This window comes from Mus musculus, chromosome 2, assembly GCF_000001635.26.
Source record: "Mus musculus strain C57BL/6J chromosome 2, GRCm38.p6 C57BL/6J".
NCBI classification, from domain to species: Eukaryota; Metazoa; Chordata; class Mammalia; order Rodentia; family Muridae; genus Mus; species Mus musculus.
Genome location: NC_000068.7, coordinates 153,216,439 through 153,241,393, shown reverse-complemented (window position 1 = coordinate 153,241,393; position 24,955 = coordinate 153,216,439). Strand labels below are relative to the sequence as shown.

At 48.1% G+C, this 24,955-nt stretch overlaps 2 protein-coding genes across 2 annotated transcripts; both read left to right on the top strand.

Annotated features, from left to right (window-relative positions):
• The first annotated feature begins 35 nt into the window (after window positions 1-35).
• Window positions 36-13,625, top strand: Plagl2 (pleiomorphic adenoma gene-like 2). Its single transcript, NM_018807.5, has 3 exons — window positions 36-118; window positions 5,222-5,594; window positions 8,675-13,625. Exons 2-3 carry the CDS (start codon window positions 5,335-5,337, stop codon window positions 9,903-9,905), a joined length of 1,491 nt encoding a protein of 496 aa, NP_061277.2. The 5' UTR covers window positions 36-118; window positions 5,222-5,334; the 3' UTR covers window positions 9,906-13,625.
• Window positions 13,626-15,952: 2,327 nt separating this feature from the next.
• On the top strand, window positions 15,953-19,024 carry Tspyl3 (TSPY-like 3). Its single transcript, NM_198617.2, has one exon. It carries the CDS (start codon window positions 16,078-16,080, stop codon window positions 17,080-17,082), a length of 1,005 nt encoding a protein of 334 aa, NP_941019.2. The 5' UTR covers window positions 15,953-16,077; the 3' UTR covers window positions 17,083-19,024.
• The last annotated feature ends 5,931 nt before the right edge of the window (window positions 19,025-24,955 follow it).

Here is a 24,955-nt window from a genome sequence, read left to right as displayed (position 1 = left end):
GCTCGCGCGGCTCCCACAATGCACCGCACAATGGCCCGACCGCCGCCACTACCGGGGCCTGAGCGGGCCTGGCGGAGCCCGAGCGCGGCCCGGCCCGCAGCGCGGGGTCCCGAGCGCAGTGAGTGCCGGCGAGGGTCCTGGGGGATGGTGGGGAGCGGGGCGGGAGGCCGTCGCGCTGCGCCCACACGCCCGGCTCTCGGAGCGGCGGCGCCCCTCACTTCGGGCCGCCCAGCGCGGTCGCCCACACCCCTGAGTAGGGGCCCCCTTTGCTCTAGCCGGGCCCCCGATAGGCCCCGTAGTGACGAAAACGTTCCCCGGACCTCAGACCTGTGCCCAGGGGACCGGAACAAGCCTTTCAGGCTCCCTCCATTCCTAGACCTGGAAACTCAGCCTGAGGGTCCCCTAGTCTGGACCCCCCAGACTCCCTGGAGACCCAGATAACACGCAGCTAACCTTCCTCGGGATCGCGGTCTGGGGGGCATAGATAAGCTGCACCTGTTCCCACCCTCGGACACGCCTACCCCGACCCACATAACCTTCCTTTTCCTGCTCCAAATAGTCTGCTCTAAGCTCTTTCGTTTTCCAGACTTTCATAAACCTGCTTTCAGGCTTTTCTGCAGTACCTCGGGCCGAAGAACCCAAAATAAAGCCCTAGCTGAAGTTCCCTTCCCAGTGATCATATTGTGGAAAGTTTAGGCATTTTCCTTCGGGAGGGTCCCATTTCTACACCCGTTTGAAATTCAGAGAACTCGCTCTTTCGACCTTTAGAATCTCCCTACCTCTTCCCCCCATGGGGTCTCTTAGAGACTCAAATAACGTGCTCGTAATTCTTTACCGTGCATGCTTGCTCTTCCCACCCCAGATCCTATTAGACTTTTTAGACTTACTATTGAATTCCCGTCTCTTGTCTCCACTCTTTACATCCACCTTCCAATTGTGGGGAGAATTTAACATTTCACACTACAAAATAGGGTAGTCTCTCCGCTGGCCTAAGGGCCAGACTTCCTACAACTTCAGCCCCATGCTTCAGTCCAGCTTGGAACAGATCGGGGTCGCGGGGGGGGGGGGGGGAGGGGGCGGTGGCGCGGTGGCGGGCCGCGTTCCTGGCCGTGTTGGGAGTTGGGGCTTTCACCTGCAAGCATACCGACTCCTGGCTTGTGTGTTTTTCCACCTGTCAGCCTGGGGCTGTGATAAGTCTGGCCTTGGGTTTCTAACCCTCTCCTCTTGGGGGAAAGGCTGCTAAGTTGCGGAGGGGTGGTAGGTGAAAATGAGGCCCGAGTGAGTTGCAGCCATTTGCTCCAGGCCTCCCCAGGGCTGGGAGGCAGCGGGAATCTGAGGAAATAGGGAATCAAAGGGACTCCAAAGAGGCCCATCTACACTGACAGAAGAACTACCAGCCCGAGAGTAAATCCTACCCCTGTTAATCCTGTTTGATGTTTCTTGGAATGATGCAAGTCACTGAGACTCTCAGGCCTCCCTGTAATTTAATTCTCCCACCATTCCGGGGTGTTGTGTGTGTGCGCGCGCGCGCTGGCCTTGGGAAGTGGGCAGCTCTTCCCATTCCTCCGTTCCTTCTTACTGTTTTCCAGCCAGCCAGAATGCTTTTGGATTGGTTTCTGATGTCCAGGTCAAGGCCTGTTTTGTTTTCTTTTCCCCTTTAATGCTATTTATAATTTCCCAGTTGCTATTTTAAGTTCTTTTGAGGGTAGATTCCACCTCCAAGAACCTTTCTGGGTGTGTTTCCTCCTAGGCAGGTGTTGAATTGAGTTCTTCAGAGCCCCAAGTAGCTCTTGGGCAGGAGGGATAAAAGCTATTTTAGGGTAGTCACTGAAGTGGAGCTGTTAATCCTCTGTGGGTCTCTTTAGTTAAGAACACTCAGAGATTAACCCTTTCTTTGCTGCAAAGCGAACCGGCTAGCTTAACAGTATTTGATGGGAGAGTTGGGAAAACTGGACTGTGGCAGCAGAAGGTGTGAACATGCAACTCAGTATAAAGACCAAGATAATAGCTTTCTTTTGCTGGGTACTTAGAGTAGGCCAAACCCATTGCTGAGCTTTTTGCATACCTGACTAAAATAATCCTTACAACCAGACTGTGAGGTAAGTATTTTTAGCTTTACAGATGAGGAAACAGGCTAATAATGGAGAAAGAACGCAGTTTCTATAGAGATGATGTAACACCATAAAAACTATAGTTTCATCAGAGGGCAACCTACATCACAGCACTACAGACGACAGACAGGAGCTTCCAAAGGCCATACGGTGTATTGAGCAAGCACTTTTACTTTGGGTATGGAGCTATAATAGAAGACGGTGTAGTAAAGTGGCCATCCTGGCAAAAGAAAATTCTGGCCCAGGAGGTAAAGGGCTTGTGTTTGTACTGAGGGTTAGCAGTGAGGGAAAAGAGGAAGGCTGAGTTCTGAGATGTTGGGAAGGGAAGGAAACTGACTTTGAGGCATGAGAAGTAACACTAAGAGGGAAAAAGAAGTTATACTTAGCACTGTGAAGAGGGGCAGCAGAGATGTGGCCCTCATGGATTCTGCATGTTCACATTTTATGTCACTCTCAATGGTACCTTTTCGCTTCGTCCTCTAGAAAACATTTATTTACAAGTTAAGAGAATGAATCTCGTTTAGAAATTGAGAAGAGTGAGGTTCAGAGAAATGAAGTAACCTGCCTGTGGTTTCACAGCCAGTGAGTGGTGGCTCTTTTGATAGCAAGTCCAAGGTTCTTTCCCTGCTGCCTCCCCTCAGATCAGATGCCAGAAGATTCCAGGGCTGAGAATACACTGAGTTATACCAGTAACTGGGAGGGATTGTGTTTGTTTTATGGAAACAGGTTCTGTCAGCTTCTCCATAGCTACGGCTAGAGTGTGAGACCAGAAGAACAGCTTTGAAAGAGAAGCAAAATTCTTTCACAGTTTTGACAAGAAGTCTGAAGGAATAGTTCTGATTGTATGAGTCAAATCCAGGAGGTTTTCTGGATCAAAGAAGTATGCAGACAAAGGACACAAAGTGAGAGTAGATCCCTGAAAGGTTCCTAGGTAACACCAGCAACTGTGGCTGCTCAGCAGCCTGCTGGCCACTGATTGTAGGTAAAGATCTTGCTGTGCTTTTTCAGAGGCCAACAGGAGTAGGATGAAGGTGGTGGCTCTTTTCTTTTAAAGCCATAGCCTCGTTAATGCTGATCAAGAGCACATGGTGCTGGCCTTCCTCCTCTGGTTCTAGCTGTATCCTCATGAGCTCTTCTTAGCCACTAGCAGCCTGTTTCCTAGAAGCCCATTACTCACTCTTTCAGTAGCAACATGCTAAACTGCTGTGTCTTGTTTGTGCATGTTCAACAGAACAGATGAGGTGGACGTGTGGGAGGTGGGGATGTACCAGTCTCTTTCTGAGTTTGTGCGGAATTTCCAGAGTTAGGCTCCCCTCTCACATCAGCCGGGGTTATGTGACTTGATTTCCTCTAGCTGCCATTCCCAACTTCCAGAGGCTGAGATGCATTATTCGGATATGAAATTGGAGCAGAATTTTGCTTTTTGAAGGTAGGAGAAATTCTCTCTAAACTAGATGTGCATACTCAGAGCCCAGTCTACCCAGTTCTGAGGTATATAGTAATCGCTATTATTATAAACAGGTAATTCCACCCTTGCATAGGATGGGGGAATTTGAACAATGGAAGCCAGCCATCAGAGGCCTTTGAGGTGTATAGGGAGCAGGCATTTAACTAAAAGGCTCAAGTAAGTCTAGTTTTCAGTGATTTCTTGCCCTTGTGCAGATCTTTCTAGGCAAATCCCCACTTGTGATGGGGAAATGTTTGTCATATAACATTGCAATGTTTCTTCAACAAAAGGAATGGTTCCTGAACAGGATGTAGCTCATGTTATGATGAGCAAAGCTCTCTGGGGCATGAACCCGCTGATACTATCATCTCGTTCATGGCCAGTCTGTTGGATGAATGGTCTCTGTGAGCAGCAGGTGCTAATTAGCTGAGCAAGCATTCCATGGCCTACAGCTAGCTTGTGCAGTTAAAGCTCTCCCCAGATTCTTGTAACCAATTCCCAGATACACCATCATTGCTCTTTCACATGAAAACGCCTCATATCTGAGTGTATGAGTTGTTGTCTCTGAGTTATTGTCAGGAAGGAGTAGTGTCACTATTGCTGTCTTCCTCTCCTTACCACACCGCTTTTGCCAACAAGAGGAAGGGTCAGATTTCAAGTTTTGGCTCCTTTCTCTGGATGATGAAGAACCCAGTTTAAACTAGAACTTCTGGGTATATGAGTTAACCCCCTGAGAATCAACTCAAGTTTAATTAGTAGTTTACTCATCTAAAAGGAAGTTGAGATTCCTAATCTAGATGTTAGGTTATGGAAATGAAATAAATGCAGTACAATCCCTTAGAGAATGATCATCAGATGGAAAAGACTTAAATTCAAATCCAAGAATCAGTCTTTAGTAGAAAAAGTGCCAGTGTGCCCTCAGAGCCTGTAGGATGACCACTCAGCACTTTGAGTTTTTGTGGTTTAAAACAAAACAAACAACTGTGCCTTTGGTAAAGCTGGGCCTGGAGAACAAAGGATCCAGAGAAGTGGTAGGAGGTCAGAGTAGGACCAGCACTAGTTTAGGGAAAATTCTGGGAGGCCACTGTTGCTTCCCCAGAAAGATTCTCCCAATGTCAGTGTTCTGCTAAGAAACATGTGGGACAGGGCCTGGCTCTTAGGTCTGAATTTCATATTGAAGGGCTCTTACTCTCTGTTGCGTTTTGAATGCGTTATTGTTCCTTTAGCACCTCTGGTGAAGAGAATAGTAGAAAGCAGATAAAGGGACTATGGTAAGGAGGAGGAAGAAAGCTACCTGAGCTTTGTGGGAAGGATATAGAAGTGAAGAGAAAGTGTGGTGTTTTGAGCTCTAGGTCCTCAGATTAGCTTGTCTCTTCTAGCCTAGAGTTAGAGTAATAACACCTGCTGAACCCTGGGAAGCACCAAGCACCCTTGGCATCTTTATTGCATGGCTGCATTGACCTCCAGATATCATCATTACTTTTAGAAGTAGTGTTTGTTTTGTAAGTAAGGAAGCAGGTCAGGGAAGCAAGTGCTTGTTGGAAAGTCACACCACTTCTAAGTGGGAGGAGAGGGCTGGGTGTAGGCTTGGGAGCTGTGTGGAAGCAGAGCCTTTGTTCTCTTGGTATAGGGCTTCCTAACACCAGGTGCTCTGATGTTTCAGGTGAAGAGACTGTTTTCTGAAGGCTGCGTTGGAGGCTGTGACCGAGCAGAGAGCCCATGTGAACTGATGGGGAGGCTTTCTGAATAACATGGCCTTTTGCCATTAGCCTTGCCATGACCACATTTTTCACCAGCGTCCCTCCCTGGATTCAAGATGCAAAGCAGGAGGAGGAAGTGGGCTGGAAACTAGTTCCCAGGCCTCGGGGCCGGGAGGCAGAGAGTCAAGTGAAGTGCCAATGTGAAATCTCGGGGACACCATTTTCAAATGGGGAGAAGCTAAGGCCTCACAGCCTTCCCCATCCGGAGCAGAGACCATATAGCTGTCCTCAGCTGCACTGCGGCAAGGCTTTTGCCTCCAAGTACAAGCTGTATAGGTAGGTGACACTCCCATTCCTCTTTCAGTTTCCAGGTTCCTGGAGCTCACAACCAGAGACTCCATTGAGAGTGAACGGTAAAGTTGTCCTGTGAGTATACTATGAACTCTAACCATTTGAAGTCACTCACTAAATAGTAATAATGTTTAGCTGGATATGGAGGCTCATGCCTAGAATCCTACACAAAGCTGAAGAATCGCATGAATTTAAAGCTAGCTTGGGTTACAGAATGAGACTTTGTTTAAAAACAAAACCAAAAACACCCAGGACCTAATGAGCTGGCTTAGTGGGTAGGGGTGCTTGCTGCCAAGCCTGACAGTCTGAGGTCAGTCCCTGGATCCTCATGATGGAAGGAGAGAATGAACTTCTGCAAGTTGTCTTCTGGCCTTAAACACATGTATGTACACACAAATGTAATTAAACAGCAAGCAAACAAAAATAGTGTTTGTCTGTTTTGAAACAGGAGTTCCTTGTGTGGCTCAAGTTAGCCTAGAATTCTAAAGCTCCTGCCTCGTTCTCTTAAATAATGGTAATGTTTTTATTGAAACACTAGAATCTGATGAGTATAGTATAAAGCAACTACGAACAAATTAGACTGAACATTTTTCAGTATAGCTTTCTCCATTCCTGTCAGGCAGATTATCAGAATCTTCTATTATTGAGAAGTTAGAAAGAAAAGAAGTTCCTCTGGTCCAGTCGGTTCATTTTAAAGGTGGGGCTCTCCTGCCTTAGCCAGAATCACAGAGTTTGTTGGTCCTGCAGTGCTACTTCTGTTGACTCAGCCTGCTAATCAGATGATTGCTCCTGTCTCTGTAGAGTCCCTGCTGTTCTGTGGGGCAGCTCTTTCCCTGAAATTTGTAAGCCCAAGAACCCTTACTTAAAGTGAAAGAGAATGTGAAAGCCCTTGTTAAGGCAGATAAAAGCAGCTTTGCTAGGGAAAGGACCTGATCCCCTGCCTTTCCTGTACAGGAACCCACTTGCCCTGATCAAATGAGGTAGACTAACCTGGTGCATCTAGCCATTCCTCTCTCTTATTATTTATTAATCTCCTGCTATGTACCAGGCACAGTGCTCATTGCTAGGGATAGAATAGTGAACAAGAAGGATGGCGGTGCTTTTGTTTTTACACACAGGTAAAAGTATATTTTCTCAATAGTGGAGACAGACAGTAAACATGTAAATAAAATGAAATGACTACAGAAAGAGCCCTAGTTCTTCATCTGGAAAATAGTTGGTAGGAAGGAACCAAGATAGGCATCGGGTTATATAGAGGCCAGGATTGGCCTCGGGACAGTTGTGTGGACTTAAGAATGTGTTGATTCTGTGTGCTTCTAAGTTTTAGGGAACCCTGGTCAGGGACATCTTTTTGTACTTTCTTTTTTTTTAAAGTGGGTGACCAGATTCTTTTTTTTTTTTTTTTAGATTTATTTATTTATTATATGTAAGTACACTGTAGCTGTCTTCAGACACACCAGAAGAGGGCATCAGATCTTGTTACCGATGGTTGTGAGCCACCATGTGGTTGCTGGGATTTGAACTTTGGACCTTTGAGAGAGCAGTCGGGTACTCTTACCCACTGAGCCATCTCACCAGCCCCTTTTTGTACTTTCTTAGTGGTAGTCTGAGTACCAGTGAGAAGCTGCCAGAAAATTCCTGGCCCAAGAGGCAAGAGCTCTGACAGACTTTACTTGTGATTTTTTTTTTCCCCCTACAAAATGAAGAAAATGATGGAGTTCTTTAGCACCACCTTTCACAGGAAGCCATCTTGTTGGCATGTCACAGGAGGTTGATAATAACCCTCATAAACATGAATACACACATAACACAAGGTGACTGTGCTATGAGGGGTCAGTGTTTACATACAGTGTATGTCACTGACTGACTGATGGGTAGGGCTACCTGATGCTTCCTGCCCTTAACTAGAGAGCAAGATTTATAACAGCTCACCCACAGCTTGGCAAATAGTGAGCCTTAAGGTCTTGGTGAGTTGATTCTTAATGTATATGGAGCTATGAAGCCAGTTCCTGGGCTCCGAGCTGCTTTCCAAGCAAACAGGAGCATTCACTAACAATAACTAACAATAGGAACTCAGCAGTTGAAATCATACAAATGGGCCTGCAGTGTCCTCACACCCAACACTGCTGTTCCTTTCCCAAAGGTGGATTCATTTTTTATGAGTCCTGTAGACATTCAAATGTGTATTCTCCTTTTGGTTTTCAAAAGGGATTGTATTACATGCACTGTTGAACTTCCTTTTTGACTTGGCCTTGTATATCTTGGGAACTTGTTCCAGATCAGGAAGTTTACATACATTTCGTATTTCACTTTTCCCTTTATTGTATCATTAAAAAAAAATTAAATGTAAGCTTTTGAAGAGGAAATCATGCACATGACTCTGAATTCAAAGGCATTGAAAGGCTCATAATGAAAGTTTCCATCAAGTCCACTAATAAGCTGTCCCGTTCTCCCCCAGCCCTCAGGTTTCCAGTGATGTCAGGTTCTTATTTGTAAGCACACAAAGGCAACCATGTTTTTATGTAGAGAATGCCATTCTTTGTACACTGTTCATTTTTCCTCTTCATGTTTCTAAGAAGCTTACTCTTTGAAGGCACATATGAAGCTCACCTTGTAAACACTGGAGTCAATTATGTAACCAGCTCCTAGTAGTACATTTACATGGTTCATAATTTTTTTGCTACTAAGACCAGTGCTGCCGCTGGGTGTGGAGGTGCACACCTTTAATCCCAGCACTTGGGAGGCAGAGGCAGACAGATTTCTGAGTTCGAGGCCAGCCTGTTCTACAGAGTGAGTTCCAGGACAGCCAGGGCTACACAGAGAAACCCTGTCTCGAAAAACCAAAAAAAAAAAAAAAAAAAAAACGACCAGTGCTGCTAAGAGTAACGGTACATGTATGATTTTAAAGAGATATTGATAGAATATTGCTAATACGGTATTCTGTTGCATTGCTTTATTGAAGATTTCATATGTAATTTCCTGTTAATAGACATTTGGTTGTCTAGTTAGCTGTTTTAAACTTCCCCTCTTTCAGCTTTCTCTCCATGTTACATCCCTACCCACAGGCACATGGCCACCCACTCGGCCCAGAAACCCCACCAGTGCATGTACTGTGACAAGATGTTTCACCGAAAGGACCATCTGCGGAACCACTTGCAGACCCATGACCCCAACAAAGAGGCCCTCCACTGCTCTGAGTGTGGTAAGAATTATAATACAAAGCTGGGATACCGTCGTCACCTGGCCATGCATGCTGCCAGCAGTGGTGATCTCAGCTGCAAGGTGTGCCTGCAGACCTTTGAGAGTACCCAGGCCCTATTGGAGCACCTGAAGGCTCACTCACGCCGGGTAGCAGGAGGTGCTAAGGAGAAGAAGCACCCCTGTGACCATTGTGACAGGCGGTTCTATACTCGGAAGGATGTCCGACGGCACCTAGTGGTGCACACAGGTCGTAAGGACTTCCTGTGTCAGTACTGTGCCCAGAGATTTGGCCGCAAGGATCACCTGACACGCCATGTCAAGAAGAGCCACTCACAGGAACTGCTCAAGATCAAGACAGAGCCAGTGGATATGTTAGGCTTGCTCAGCTGTAGCTCTACAGTCAGTGTAAAGGAAGAGCTGAGCCCTGTGCTTTGCATGGCCTCTCGGGACGTGATGGGGGCTAAGGCCTTTCCTGGCATGTTGCCCATGGGTATGTATGGTGCCCACATCCCTACCATGCCCAGTGCGGGCATGCCACACTCCCTGGTGCACAACACACTGCCCATGGGTATGAGTTACCCTCTGGAATCTTCTCCTATCTCCTCCTCAGCTCAGCTCCCTCCAAAATACCAGCTTGGATCTACCTCATACTTGCCCGACAAACTGCCCAAAGTGGAGGTGGATAGTTTTCTGGCAGAGCTTCCTGGAAGCCTGTCTCTCTCCTCGGCTGAACCTCAGCCCGCCTCACCTCAGCCGGCGGCAGCTGCAGCCCTCCTGGATGAAGCACTGCTCGCCAAGAGTCCCGCCAACCTCTCCGAGGCCCTCTGCGCTGCTAATGTGGACTTTTCCCACTTACTGGGCTTTCTTCCGCTCAACCTACCCCCATGTAACCCACCAGGGGCCACAGGAGGCTTGGTTATGGGCTACTCCCAAGCTGAGGCACAGCCTTTGCTCACCACTTTGCAGGCTCAGCCTCAAGATTCCGCTGGAGCTGGGGGACCCCTGAACTTTGGGCCTCTGCACTCCTTACCTCCTGTCTTCACCTCTGGCCTGAGTACCACCACCCTGCCTCGTTTCCACCAAGCATTCCAGTAGCCCCCATGAAGGTCCCCCAACTCAGTTTTTTGCTTCTGCCAGGGAGCCTAAGTACCCACCCCGTCCACCTCCCCCATGAAGGCAGCTGAGCTTTCAGAGCTGGGTTCAAAAAGAAAATTCTAGTGTCTATATGGAGCACTTGGTTTGGGGGTTCAGGCTCCAGGATCAATTTAGAGGGATCCTTGAACCCAGCCCCGTGAACAATCTATCATAGGACTTTCAGGTATTTTTACTTTTATTTTTTGATCTGAACTGGGAGCTATATTTAGCCCTCTGCCTCTCCAAAGCATCAGAACCACCTTCAGTCTGGAGAAGGGGAAGCCTCTTGGAGACAGAGGGTTTCACCTTATATGACCTCAAGAGAAACAGCCTAAGAAGCCCGCCTTCTGGTCCCAATCTGCAGACCCTCCAGCAGTTGGCTGTTGAGTCCCTGCTGTGGAAGTTCTCTTGACTATCACCTGCTTCCAGCTACCAGGCAAGAAAGAGGGCCTCTGTTCTCAACCATCCCACCCCACCCCACCCACAGCTCCCCTTCAGTCAGTGTTGTCCAGCAACGGTACCGTTTACACATTCACCTCCGACACGCCATTTCACCTCCCTCGCCACACTGTTAGCCTTAGTGATTGCAGTGAACACTGTTTACACACCGTGAATCCATTCCCACCAGTCCATTTCAGTTGCCACCAGCCTGAACCACTCGGTACCTGGTGTTAACTGGAGCCCTGTTTACAAGGCGGAGTCGGGTCTTGCTGACTTCTCTTCACTTGAGGTCACATTTTTCCCCCGTGGGGAAATAAACTGACTTTGGACTGCTTCAGTTTCTGCCATCTTCCATGACTGCTTCTATTCCTGCCTTCCATGGCAGTGTCCACAGGAGATAGGCAAGAAGATTGGAGCAGCTTTCTCACAGGTCTGCAATTTGGATTTTCTCCAAGTACATCATGACACCTTCGTCCTCCTGAACTGGAGAGGGGAAGAAATGAAAGGCATCCCATATCAACCATTTCCTCAGTCCCTGACCCCACCCTGGACATCATGAGCAGTTATCCGTCTTGGCAGGAGGGGTTCTGGGGTTCGGGCTGGATAGCAGAGGAGAGGGATGAGCCCTGCGTTTATTTCCCTTCTGCTCGTCCTTTTCCAGGACACAATGGAACTGTCGGAAGAAGAGTTTCTAGAAAGTTAGGATTGGGCAGATAGTTGAGTCCTAATCTATCAAATCATTGTTGCCTCTCATACCAAAATGTTCTTACCCACTGTCCTTCCCCCTTCTCTGCTTTGCAGTCCCCATGGACTCTGGGCATGGTGCACTGTCGTCTTTGCTCTTCATTGAGGATCTTCCACCCACCATGGTCCCCTCAGTTGCACCTAGTGTCTAGCAATGTGTCTTGCAAGAAATTCCTAATTCTTCTGCTGACTTGGAGCTCGCTGCCACAGACAGCACAGCCCTTGCCCAGAAGCAGCTGAACAATTCCTAACCCATTTCATCTCGGTTCTGTATGGGTTTTTCCCGTGCATGGAAGGGAGGCAGCTCAGGGACCACCATTGTGGAGCCTTTGAGACCTCTCTGATTCAGAAACACACTTCTACCTCTTTACTGTTAACTCCAACAGATGTAGCCAGCAGCCTGGGCACTTGTGTTAGTGGTGCCGTTTGCTGGCTTCTCCACTAGGGTTTCAGGACAGACTACCTAGGAACTGCCTCAACCTCCCACCAGTTCTTCCCTGCCCCTCCCTTCTGTCTAGATTCACTTCAGTTTATTGTTGGGAACTGTGCAGGTCCAAGACCTGGACTCCTGCTTCAGCCCAGGCCAGTACTCCTTGTCTGAGGTGAAAGCCTTCAGTTTAGCTCCCTGGCCCTTGTGTGGAAGCAATGTGGAGTGAATGAGCATATTTTGATTTAAGCAAGGTAGCTTGGAATACCTTTTTTAAAAACAACTGGATATAAATATGTCTGACAGGATTGGAATCAGACTATGTGATTTGCTTGTAAAGATTAGTTTCAGTGAGTCCCAGGGACTAATTAAGGTTTATTTTTAAAAGCGTCTGCCTTGGTGCGCAACCACCTCCTGCATGCTATGCATGCTGTTGGGACTCGTATTACAGGGAATGGCATTGAGAAGCCAAGTGGGACTCACTGCTGCCATTCTCCTTGTGCTTGGTCTTCACTAGACCCCAGCCCCCTCTACCCTTCTTACCACCTCCCTATAGCCTCAGCTTCAGAAGCCAGTAGCCTCCAGCCACAGAGTATCGTGTTGTGGGCTGTTTGAGAAGACCTGTCCTCCTGAGCTGCTCCTTCCCATGGTGCTCACAGGCCAGCAGAGCACCTCTTGTAGATCTTGTTCCACCTCTAATCTTTCCTCGTTGTCTGTTCTTATGTATTCTTCAGTTTTCCCACTTCTCAGTGTCTTCACTCTAAGGACTTTTCCTGTCACTGTGAACTTTGCTGGTTATCTGCCTTCAATTTTTGGACCACAAACCACCCTGCAGCTTCTTAAACCTTTCCCCAACCTACCACCCAAAAGAACCTTTTGGCCAGTTGTTAAAAGGACAGGAATGATTTTATTCTGTAGTTGGAGCCCAAACTCATTAAGGTACCCTTTATGAGGCCAAGAGAGCCAGAGGGGCATGCGCCCAGGACAGGAGCCATGGCATGTGGCACAGACCAATCAGGGACCAGAAAAGAATGATGTCCCTTTCCTTGCCATGTCCTTGAGCCTGTCAGTAATGAACTGGCTGCAAGGGGACAGCACCTCTCAGCCTGCACAGCAGCTTGTCAGAGTGAGAACTGTCCTGGGGCCAGAGACTAACATGCCCAGGTGGTGTCGGCTCAGAGGATCCTAGCACCATCTTAAGCAGGTGGGAGGCAGGGAAGGGTGCACCAGCGTGTCTTTCCCTGACTTTACATGGTGTTTTGTTAATGCAAATCCGGGAAGCAGGTGTGATTGCTTTTTGCTCGTAGATATTATCCTAAGTTGAAATCCCCTAAATCTCCCTTAGTAGCCTTTAAGTTCCCCCTTCCCTTTTTGGTAGCTGTTTTCTCTACCCCTCCTCCATAATTAAAAAAACAAAAAACAGAAAAACAAACAAAAAAAGTTGTATTATACAGGATCAATATTTTGCTTTTTAACAAGGATATTTATGTAATAAGAAACTTTGCCTTAGGTAGGTGTTGGCCAGAAAAGTCCAGATTTCTCTGTGACCTCACCCTGGCCTCTCCTGGAGCTCTGAACCTGCTGTGGAAGGAAGTGGCTGTGACTTTAACCACTGGAGAGCGGAGTCTGTGGTGTGGAGAGGGTGTTCACTGTGTAATCTTGGGCTGTGTGGAGTTGTTCTTATCACCTTGCTTCAGATGTTACTTTGGCGTCCTCCACCAGTTCTCCATGCGCACCTCTGCATGTCCGGCACTAGAATCCCTGAACACTACTTCACACCTCCCCCACTGCCAGTTGGTTGATGCTCTAGAGCCACTCTTTCTTAATGCCAGATTATTTAAAGAAAAATACAAGACAAAAACCTTCTAGCACTTTGTAAACACAGTGAATAACCTCTTGGAGTATTTTTGGCTTTATATAAAACAAGGTTTTTAATTGTAAAATATAAGTGCCATTAGAAAATGCACAGGGCATATCTTTGTTAAAGTAGATTTTTTCAATGTTTTACAGAATTAATTTTCAAAAAAAAGTTTTTATAATGAAGTTGTTTATTAAAAACTTCTGAATGATGTGCTTTGCAGTTTTGAACTTGTTTATTTGGGGAGGGTTGCAGTGAGCCAGAAATTGTGAAGAATGGCAATCTGTAGGCATCTTGAGCATCCAAAGTGATACCGGTGAGGGTATGGCAGACAGTAGGTCTTGACTGAATGTCTTTGAGGTAAGTGGCTTCATTGTGCCAATTCATATTGGGTGTGAGAGTCAGAAAACCCAGATCAAACAGCCTTTAAGCACTGAAGTGTTATGTAACTGAAAATGGCAGAGGTAGTCCAGTCTCCACACTTGGTTTTTGTTTGTTTGGTTTCGAGACAGGGTTTCTCTGTATAGCCCTGGCTGTCCTGAAACTTACTTTGTAGACCAGGCTGGCCTTGAACTCCAGCCTGGTCTACAGAGTGAGTTCCAGGACAGCCAGGACTACACAGAGAAACCCTGTCTCCAAAAAACCAAAAGAAGAAAAAAAGAAATCTGCTTGCCTCTGCCTCCTAAGTGCTGGCACACTTGTTTTGATATAGAGGTTCACATGTACTTGATCTCAGCACTCTTGGTTCTTTGCCCTCTCTTTTCTGGTTGTGACTGTTCTCAGGCCATACAAAGGCTCTCCTTTAGTGTCTAGGGGTGGGTGGTGATTATAGATGACTTCTTCATGCAGTTCTGACAGGAAGAGAGCCCTTTTCAGGCTCCTCAAGCTGTACACGTTTTGATGGCTAGGGCCCAGCTTTACAAATCTGTGCTCAAACTGTGCTTCCAGTCTGATGTAGGCTCACCTAACACTATTGCTAGGCCTGTCTCTTAACAAGTCATCATCTCAGGCCCCACCCTTTGCACTGAGATTTTCCAATCTAGGAGATGGGAGCCAGTGTCAAAGTCAGATGGCTATTTGGGAGTCTAGCCCTAGAGACTGTGGGGCCAGAAAGAATCAGTGTGCAGGTGTTTGGTACCCAAAGGCAGAGGGCTGATCTTTTATTTCACCCTCCCCCTTGATAAATGTCCACTGTCCACCACAGTGGGTCAGAATCCCAGTTAGAGTTTTCTACTTTATACTCTAGATAGTGGATGTCATATGAGAGGTCTAGGGGTTTCAGATGAGGGAGCTGTGGTATCTTTTGATGAGAAAGGCAGGAACATTTAGGCAGAATTATACTTTCCAGGTACTGACCTACACAAGTTTGAGGGCTGAGACTACAGGAATGTTGCCACACTTGGATTGTGGAGTGCAGGGGCAGTTACATCCTAGCTCTGGGGCTATCCCAGACACAGGCCCTGATGAGAGGACCTCTTTTAAAATGAAACAAAACAAGGAGAGTGTCCCTGTCCTAGTTTGCTTAGTTAAAATAGTAACCAAAACCAGCTTGGGAGTGAGAGGGTTTATTTCATCATACAGGTTACAATTTATCATTGGGGACTTGGTTCTGGAAACTGGACAAGGGGATGAGAGTGAAGAAAGGACAGATATGTGCATGAAAAACTAGGATTAGTGTGGCACACCCTCTGCTGAAGCCAAGCCAGCTGCAGCAATTGGAACCTCCGTGCATTTTATTAGGTATGGCATTTTATTAGGTATGGCGTGAGAAGGAAGGGTTAGTGTTGATAGTCTCTCTGGGCAAGCAGTCTCAAGCTGTAAACATCTGGGGGGGAGGGGTACAAGCTGTAATTAATGCTTTCTGTCCACTTACCAGCATTCCCGGGAACACAGAACCAGAGGAAGGCTTTGGCAGTTTGTAAGTCTGAGGCATTGATCCTTATCAGTAATAAACATTTCATCAGGGCTTCCTCTGCTCCTCACAGCCTTCAGCTACCTTTCCTACACAGCCCAGGCCATCGGACAAGGGATGGCACTACCCACAGTGGGGCTGTGCCATCCTATATCAATTAGCAACCATGAAAGCACTCCATAAATGTTCACAGGTCAATACAATGGAGCAACTTTAGATTGTTCCTGGCCTCTCATCTTTCTAGGGCTTTCCCAGCAGCTTCATTGCCTGACAGTTACGTTTATCTTTAGTTCCCAGTTTGAATCTGGTAAGCCCTCTGCCTATGCCAGGATAATACATCCTGACAAGACTGCACGTGTCCTATCTGCCAGCCCTAAAGCTGCAAAGAGCCAGGGAAGGAAAACAACCCTCCCGTGTTGTGCTGGCTTTGATGCAAGGTTACAACCACATCTGCTGAGTTGGGCCTGACTCCTAATGCCTGCTCTTTTCCTAGTCTATACCAGCCCAGCATTTTTTTTTTTCATCACCTGCCCTTCTAACCTGGAACCAGTTCTGTTTGACTCAGGTGGTCTCATCTTCCCTGTCTCCTGCAGTGGAGTGACTCTAGCAAGTCACATCCGGCAGGGGGGTGCAAGGGGCGGAGCTCGCCCCAGAGAGGAGACCCTGCCTGCCGCCTGCATCTCTACTGCCGCGACATACCACAATCCTGCGGGTGCTCTCCTGGCCGCTCCAGCCAGACACTCAGTAGGTGATGGCGTGGGAGGGGATCGGGGTTCTGGAGGCGACCATGTGCCTGCCGCCCATACAAGAGCGGGATGCACACCCGGCCCGGCCCCGTGTCCCCGGAGCTGAGCCGCTTAGGCCCTGCAACCCCGCAGCCAGCCCTGCAACCGCACCGCCTTCCTCAGAAAACACTGGAGAGAACTCTGCCTCCCGCGTTCTGAACCTGGATGGCTGCGAGAAGGGCTCGGGTAATGGGGTGGGGACCAAAGGAAAGACTGAGGAAGTGACGACTGAGGAAGACTCTGTAGCCGCGGAGGAGCCTGCGGAGGTGGGGGAGAAGCTGGAGTGGGTCGCGGAAGCCCAGGAGAGCCTGAGGCCTCTGGACCTCAGGGCTCTTATCGTGGACCCTCTAGAGGCCATCCAGTGGGAGTTAGAGGCCATGAGTGCCCAGGCGGATGGGGCCCACCTGCAGCTGGTGCGCAGGTTTGGGAGGATGCGTCGGTTGCACCTAGCCCGTAGGAGCTTCATCATTCAAAATATTCCAGGCTTTTGGGTCACTGCCTTCCTGAACCACCCACAGCTATCAGCTATGATCAGCCCTAGGGATGAAGACATGCTTGGCTACCTGATGAATTTGGAGGTGAGGGAGCTCAGGCACTCCAGAACAGGTTGCAAGTTCAAGTTCCTGTTTGAGAGCAACCCTTACTTCCGAAATGAGGTGATAGTGAAGGAGTATGAGTGCAGAGCCTCAGGCGGTGTGGTGTCCATTGCTACTCGCATCCTCTGGCACCGAGGCCAGGAACCTCCTGCCTTGGTGCACAGGAACCGGGATGCCGTGCGAAGCTTCTTCAGCTGGTTTTCACAGCATAGCCTCCTAGAAGCTGACAGGGTGGCCCAGATCATTAAAGATGACCTGTGGCCCAACCCTTTGCAATACTACTTGCTGGGGCAAAGGCCCTACAGAGCTAGACGAAGCCTTGCAAGGTGGTCAGCAGAGGCTCGGCCAAGGCCCTATGGGTTCCAGTCTGGCTAAGTCCTGCTCTGATACTTGGTGCTTACATAGGACTCCTGCTCTCTCCCTGCCAACCTGCCTATGTCTAGGCCAGTGCTCTACTGTCTGCCTTCTCCTCTGTGACTTCTGAATCCTTAGCGTGTTTGGTGGACTCGGGGCCAAGGCTGTGATCTTCACGCTGTTCTATGTCATGTACTTCTCATACGCCACTGTACTTATAGCAGGCACCCAATGTTATGGATGTATACTGTCATCATGGCTTTGGCCTGGACCACATGTAAAACATGGCCTTTCACTTACTTGCCACCACGACTGACAAGGCTTCACAAGGACCAGCTCCTGTTGGAGGCCTAGCTCTTCAAAGTTTGACAAGTGCTGACTGTCCCAAACTGAGGTGTGACACCTAAGATGAAGCGGGTGCATTTGGTCCTGATGGGCAACCAGACTTGGATACCCCATGGCTCCAAGACCGCAGACAGAGCAGCTCCTACCGACTGGACTATTGAGGATCTGCAGCCTGGACAGCCAGGTGAAGAGACATGGGCGGGGCCTAAGGCCAGAAGTACACTATTCCTGACCATGCTGCTCTCTTCATCCTATGCGTGCCCCTCCTATAGCCTGGTGTTGGCTTGTGAAGACCCGTGTTGTACCCTACCCATGCCTGGCCATTGGCTTTCTGAGGAGTTCTACCTTGTCTACCATCATCCTTGTTGCCTGCTGTCAGGTCTGGAAGGGTCACCTGTCAATGTCGTGAGCGCTCCTACTACCATAGAGATTATAGTAGGCTGGCATATCTGGGTGTGTGCTCAAGGCAGGAGCAAGGTTGGTAGTCCTTTAAGAAGCCTCATTCCAAGACCTACACAGAACCCAGACCTCTTGTCAGCTTCTCCTACACCTACCTGTTTTTAAGCTGCCAGGTTGTAGGTCCTGGAGAAGGGAGGCTTCTGGCCATGGGGCTTGCTTCCACTGGCAGAGATATCACATGGCTTTTAATGGAACAACGCTGAAACATATCTGAAGATGCTATTTGTTTCCCCAAATAGCTAAGGAGACCGGTTCTTGAATTTGCCTGTCTCCAGTGAGGAAGACTAAACTCTGAACTGCTGGTGTTCTCTGCCCACTTTGCTCTGGTTTCTCTAGCGAGGCTTAGAATATCCAGAGTACCCAGTGTCGGGCTGGGGCAGGGATGGTTAATCACTTCATTTTACACTGTGTTCTTTTAAAGAAACTTTAGTCTCCCCTCCTCCTCTGCCCCTCTACCCCTTGTGGGTTCCTATAGATAAAAGGCTAAACTGCCCTGCCCTCCGAGTTCCCCCCAGGTTGTCATCTCACGAAAGGCCTTGCTCTCTGCTCCCTAGGACATGGGGGCATAAAATAATGGAGATGGAGAACCCTCATCTCCCTTTCTTTTGATTCACCAATATATTTTGTAAATTAGAAGAGAAACATAATATTGCCATGTCTTGACTCTTTTCTGGTCCAGTAATGAGCTTATGTGAGCAGGAAGTTAACGTGGTTTCCATTTTGTGCCTGTTGAGTAAGACCCATGCATCATCAACTTCTCTGCCATTGCTGAAAAACTGAGCACACAGGCCTGCTCAGGTTGAGTTGAGGACATTTGCAAGGTAGCTTTGCACCTTATAACTGCTCTGTACCGCTTGGGCATTTGTGACTGTTTACTGTTGTTATTAAGTTGTAGCCTGGCACTATAATTTTATCTTACAACCAGAGTTTGAATCCTGTGATTTTGCAGGACTTAAGGCTGGACATTGTTACTGTATTCTGTGTGAGTAACCCCTAGAGGTAACCCTGAAATGGATGGTCTTGATGCTTCTGACCTCCTGAGCCCTATTCCAACTGATCTGTTTCCACATGGAGAAATGTTCTTTGTGCAGTCAGAAGAGGGTTTATCTCTGACATTTATGATAAAGAATAAAAACCTTCTGATCTGGCAGAAAAATAATTTAGGTCATATTATTTCCTCTTCCAAAAGCCTCTGTTCATGAACAGGCAAGAAAAGGAACCCTTATCACAAGGACCCAAGCCCTGCCTCTGCTGGTCCTTGTGCCTCCCCACACCTTCTCTCAGCTCAATGGTTTCTTCCCCTCCCCCTGACACACACATGCACACATGTACACACAATGCATTTGATTGCCATTCCTGAGATGCATCAGATGGGTTCCAGCATTTGCTCTTCCCCTTTCTGGAATTTTTCTTAACCTACAAGTTTGGGTCTTCCCACTTATTCACGTCTCTGCTACTATTTCTTTGAAAGCCTTCCCTGCTCCCACCTTGGGAATTTTCTCTTTATTACACCTAACTCTGCAATGATGTTTTTCTGTCTTCTTCTCTTGCTCCCATGAATCGGGAGAACAGGGACCCATCCACCTGCTGTTTAGCACCCCTGGTTCACTGTTCAGCATCTCCCAATTATCAGCATGGATGAGTGACCTTATCCGAGGGTGCTAGAGTGCTGTGTGCGGTTCTGACGAGATAAAGAACAGGGCACATCTCTTGTCCAAAGGACTGCAGTTGGGTGGAGAGGGGTGGAGTGATAAGGGGTGACTATACAGTTTGTCATCCCACTGGAACACATATGCAAGTGAAAACTCACTCCTAGAAATCACCAGGACAAGAGCCCACACTGCCACATGATGCTCACTCCAAACAGAGGCCATAATTCAGTCCATGGCTGGCAGCTCACCCCACTGAAGCTGACAGGAAATGGAAGACTTCTCTGGTACAGAATTCTGAGGGTAGCCTGATTGAATTTTTTGAAACAGTGTCTCATTATGTAGTCATGGCTTGCCTGGGACTGGTTAATATAGACCAGGCTGGCCTCAAACTCATGGAGATCTGCCTGCCTCTGCCTCCCAATTAGTGACACTGTAGGCAAGGCCCACCATGCCTGGTCTCGAGATGATCTTTGAGGAGTAGGCAAAAGTTTAATAAGCAGTGTTCTGGCAGAGGAATGGAGCTCAACGAGAGGACTAAGTAATCTAGCTTGTGTGAGGCCCTGGTTCCATCCCAGCAATGCAAATAAATAAAACTAACATGTGAGTCTGGAGAAGGGACTTTCTGGCAGGGTGAACTGTGAGTACAGACACGGGCATATTGAAAATGCAGTGTGTTGAACACATGATGTCTACCCGAGTAGATGGGTAGGGCTGGGTGGGGAGGTTGAAAACAGTGGATGCTAGACCAAAGCTTTATTTTTGTTTTTGTTTTTCGGGACAAGGTTTCTCTGTATAGCCCTGGCTGTCTTGGAACTCACTTTGTAGACCAGGCTGGCCTCGAACTCAGAAATCTGCCTGCCTCTGCCTCCCGAGTGCTGGGACTAAAAGGCGTGCGCCACCACGCTCGGCTCCAAAGCTTTATTCTGTGTGTGGCCGAGAGGAGTGTTAGATACTGCTCAGAGGAAAGACTGGCTCACAGGGCAGCAAGCGAGGAGAGGACATTGCTTCTCCAGATCTCCTGGATCTTCAGTTGGCCTTATCTCCAGTCAGTAGCTCTCCTCAGAAGCCCCAAGGATTCCCAGAGCCATTGTCCTGCCTCCCAAGAACAATGTGAACTCTCAAGAACATGAACTTCAGCTCCAGCGCCTGTCTTTGCTTCGACCATCTGGGTCTCCCCCCACCCTCTCTGGTCACAGGGTTTGTCCCTGGCTGTCCTAGAACTTTCTCTGTAGACCAAGCTGATCTCCAACTCAGAGATCTGCCTGCTTTTGCCTAGGATCAAAGGCATACACCACCACTGGCTGGCTGAGTTGCTCTTCTTTTATTTCTTGGCCCCAACTCTGTCCAGGATAAAAGCGTTGTAGGGACCAGCCTCCAATAGGATTTGCCTGATTTGTGCCTGCTGGTTGGGCTACTCTGGCTCCTGCCTAAGTTTGGACTTAGCAGCATTGTGTCCTCAGCTCCTGGGTGGTGGCACTATGGTGAAAGAAGTGCTTTACCTATTGCACAGTCTGTCATAGGTCCCCTGCCCTTGTTTATTTACCCACACACTTTAACACCCTCTCTGTACAGGTCCCTTCTGTCAGCTCAATAGCCACCTGCCCTTAGAGAATACCTACTGTGTGTTGGGAGTTCACATAGCTATAGCAGCTACAGTGGCTCTAAGCCAGTGTCCTTCTGTTTCAAGCCCTCCTGGGGCTCCCTTACACAACAAAGCAAACTGACTCTGCACAGCCTGAAAGATCCTTAAGAACTGACATTGGGGGCTGGTGAGATGGCTCAAAGGTTAAGAGCACTGACTGCTCTTCCAAAGGTCCTAGGTTCAATTCCCAGCTCACCACTTCTGGAGAGTCTGAAGTCAGTGTACTTATGTATAATAATAAATAAATAGCCGGGCGTGGTGGTGCACGCCTTTAATCCCAGCACACAGGAGGCAGAGGCAGGCGGATTTCTGAGTTCGAGGCCAGCCTGGTCTACAAAGTGAGTTCCAGGACAGCCAGGGCTATACAGAGAAACCCTGTCTCAAAAACCAATAAATAAATAAATAAATAAATAAATAAATAAATCTTAAAAAAAAAAAAAAACCAAACAAACCTGACCTTGGCTCGCCCTGCTTCAGGTAGCCTTCCAGCCATGCCAGCCTTAAACCCGGGCTCTGAGATTTTGCTTCCTGTCCCCTCCGCTTGGCACCTTCTCCAGACATCAGTGTACTTGAAACCTTTGAAAGAGCATTGCTCCTCTTCAGTGAAAACCTTTCTGGAAGGGACTGTATCACACGTCCCTTCCACTGCTGCTGTCTTGTTTGGAAGCTTATGCTGCCCCTGTTGCATATGACTTTTGTTTGTTGGCTTGCTAGTCTGTTGTTTGTTTTGTTTTGTCTTGTTTTTAGTCTTTTGAGACCGAGTTTTTCTGCATAGCCCTGGCTGTCCTGGATGGAACTTACTTGGTAAGCTCAAATTCATGAAGATCCTCCTGCCTTGGCCTCCCGAGTGTTGGGATTAAAGGCATGCACCACCACTTCCAGGCTACAACAGCACATGGTTAAACAGCTACCTCCCTGGGACTCTGGGGACTTCTTCACCAGTGTCTCCCTTCACCTGGAATCAGGCTTGGTACAGCTGGGAGCTCAGTCATTCTACATAGATGGGCTTCTAGGTGGGCAAAGGGCAAACAGGTCACCTTGGCCAGGGGGCTGTAGACAAAGACATGGAGTCACTGAAAGCACTTCAGGGCTTAAATCTCTTCAGGGATAGGAACTCTCCAGGCAGCCTGGGAACTGGAGCAATGAAGACCCCTTCCCACCCACTCCAGGAGAGACGGCTGTGAACTTAGATGTGAAGGAGGCCAGAGTAAGCAGGGGCTTCCACTCGCTTGAGCTCGCTCGAGCACCAACAAGAGCCTGGTTTTTATCACCTCATCGCAGTTATCTGCCCTGTACTTTGGGCCTAGAAATAAAACTTTAGACAAGTTACTATCAATCTGAGAAAAATCTGTGCCTAAACTATGGCAATTGCTCATAATCAGCAACTGCCTTGATTATAGCCCAGGGGACTTTGACATTTTCCTTCAGGGACACTATTTCAGCACAAAAATTCAAGGAAGTAGCACATAAGCTTGCCCCTTGCTCAGCAGCAGAACTGTTGATTGCAGCCTGGGTCTGAATTCCCCAGCTATGGCCCCATCGGAGCTGACTCGGGTGTGGGGTGATGGTGTAGAAGCATGGGGAATGGTGGGGAGCTGTGGGGTATGGGAGGGAGCCTTGGGAAGGTGGTGGTGTGCTGTGGTTGAACAGGCACAAGTTGGGAGGCCATTCCTGCCCCCACCATTCCCTACTATGTGACCTCGGATGTCTTTCACAGCCCTTCATCAATGTCCTACCCCAAAAGGGACACCGGGAATTCCTCAGCAGGGAGTCGTTTTAGAGTAGCAGTCTTGTGTGGTTCGATCCCTGGGGTCACCTGAGATCATTGGAAAATTCGGATATTTACGCTGTGATTCCTAACAGAAGCAATGAGAATAACTTTATGGTTGGGGGTCGCCACAGCATGAGGAACTGTATTAAAGGGTCACAAGCATTGGCAAGGTCCTAAAATGCTCTAGGGTCCCTTTTCCACATGCACCTCCAGCCTTTCCAGGAGACTCATTCGGCGAGCAAGCTTCCGGAGGCAGATAACAGCTCCAACTGACTTCCACGGAGACTGCTCAGGCGAGGGAAGCTTGGGGCTGTTCGGTTTATCAGCTCACTGATGTCTTCAAGGACTGGGACCTTGTCCTGTCTGCCATCCTGCATGCTGGTTTCGATCTCTGATCGGAGCTAAGGCAGTAGCTTCCAAGGGTCACACAGGGACATGCTGGCCACGGCCCTGATTCTGCTCCACAGGGAGACAGCCCTTTCCAGAGCCACTGTGCTTTCCTGTGACTTGCTGGCTAAAAGTGGGTCCCATTCTGGACTCTGTTACTAAGAGAGGGGAAAGGGGGAAAAGGAGAAAAGGGAGAGGACACAGCAAATTGTTCTAAGCAAGCATAGGGGCTTTCTGTGGTGGCTATAATCTAGTCCTTCCTGGGAGCCTTCAGAGAGCACATGCGCTGTGGTGGTCGTCAGAGCAATAGGGTACTGACTCCTAGAACACTCCTTAAGTCACTAGTCACTAGTCACTACCAAACTAAGGCAGGTAGAGCTTTTTTTTTTCTTTTTTTTTCTTTTTTTGGTTTTTCGAGACAAGGTATTTCTGTGTAGACCTGGCTGCTCTAGAACTCACTCTGTAGACCTTTATTATTATTATTATTACTTTTAGATTTTATATGTGGGGCTGGAGAGATGGCTCAGTGGTTAGGAGCGTGGACTGCTCTTCCAGAGGTCCTGAGTTCAATTCCCAGCAACCACATGGTGGCTCACAGTCATCTGTAATGGGATCCAGTGCCCTCTTCTGGTGTATCTGAAGAGAGCAATGGTATACTCATATATATATAAAATAAATAAACCTTTTTAAAAAAAAAAGTGTAAGTGTGTGCCACCACCATCTGGCTACACTCCAATGGGGGGGGGATTTTTTCTATGCCTGAGTGTCTTGTTTGCATGCACGTGCATATGTGCACCATGTGCAGTCTTGTACACACAAAGATCAGAAGAGGGGGTTAATTCCCTGGAATAAGAGTTGCAGACAGTTGTGAGCTACCAGATGGGTGTTGGGATCAGACCCTTAGGCCCTCTGCAAGAGCAGCGAAGAAGAACTAACTGACTGTCTGCTGTGTAAGGGACTCTTGGTCATCACACAGTCCTTCTGAGTCACTGTGCTCTTCAGGGGAAAAGGCGGCTTCAGAGACTTGTCTCTAGTCAGACAGAAACAGGTTACTAGGCTCCTAAAGCTACTAGAAAAGAGCAAAGTAGGATCTGGCACAGTGGCACAGTGGTGCAGTGGTGCAGTGGCGGAGTGGGCAACCACACTTGCCACCAAGCCTAATGACCCGAGTTCAACCCACAGAATCCATGTCCTGGTGGAAGCAAAGTGTTGACTTGCAAGTTATTCTCTGACTTCCACATGTGTTTTATAGATCCCTGTGCACCTGTGTGTCAGTGCGTGTGTGCATGTGTGTGTGTGTCCTGAGTTCAATTCCAGCAACCACATGGTGGCTCATGACCATCTGTAATGGGATCTGATGCCCTCTTCTGGTGTGTCTGAAGACAGCTACAGTGTACTCATATACAATAAATAAATAAATCTAAAAAATTCATGTTGAGATGCAAAAGGTGATTTTTAAGAGTTACTCAAGCCGGGCAGTGGTGGCGCAGCCTTTAATCCCAGTACTTGGGAGGCAGAGGCAGGCGGATTTCTGAGTTCAAGGCCAGCCTGGTCTACAGAGTGAGTTCCAGGACAGCCAGGGTTACACAGAGAAAACCTGTCTCGAAATACCAAAAAATAAAAAAAATAATAATAAAA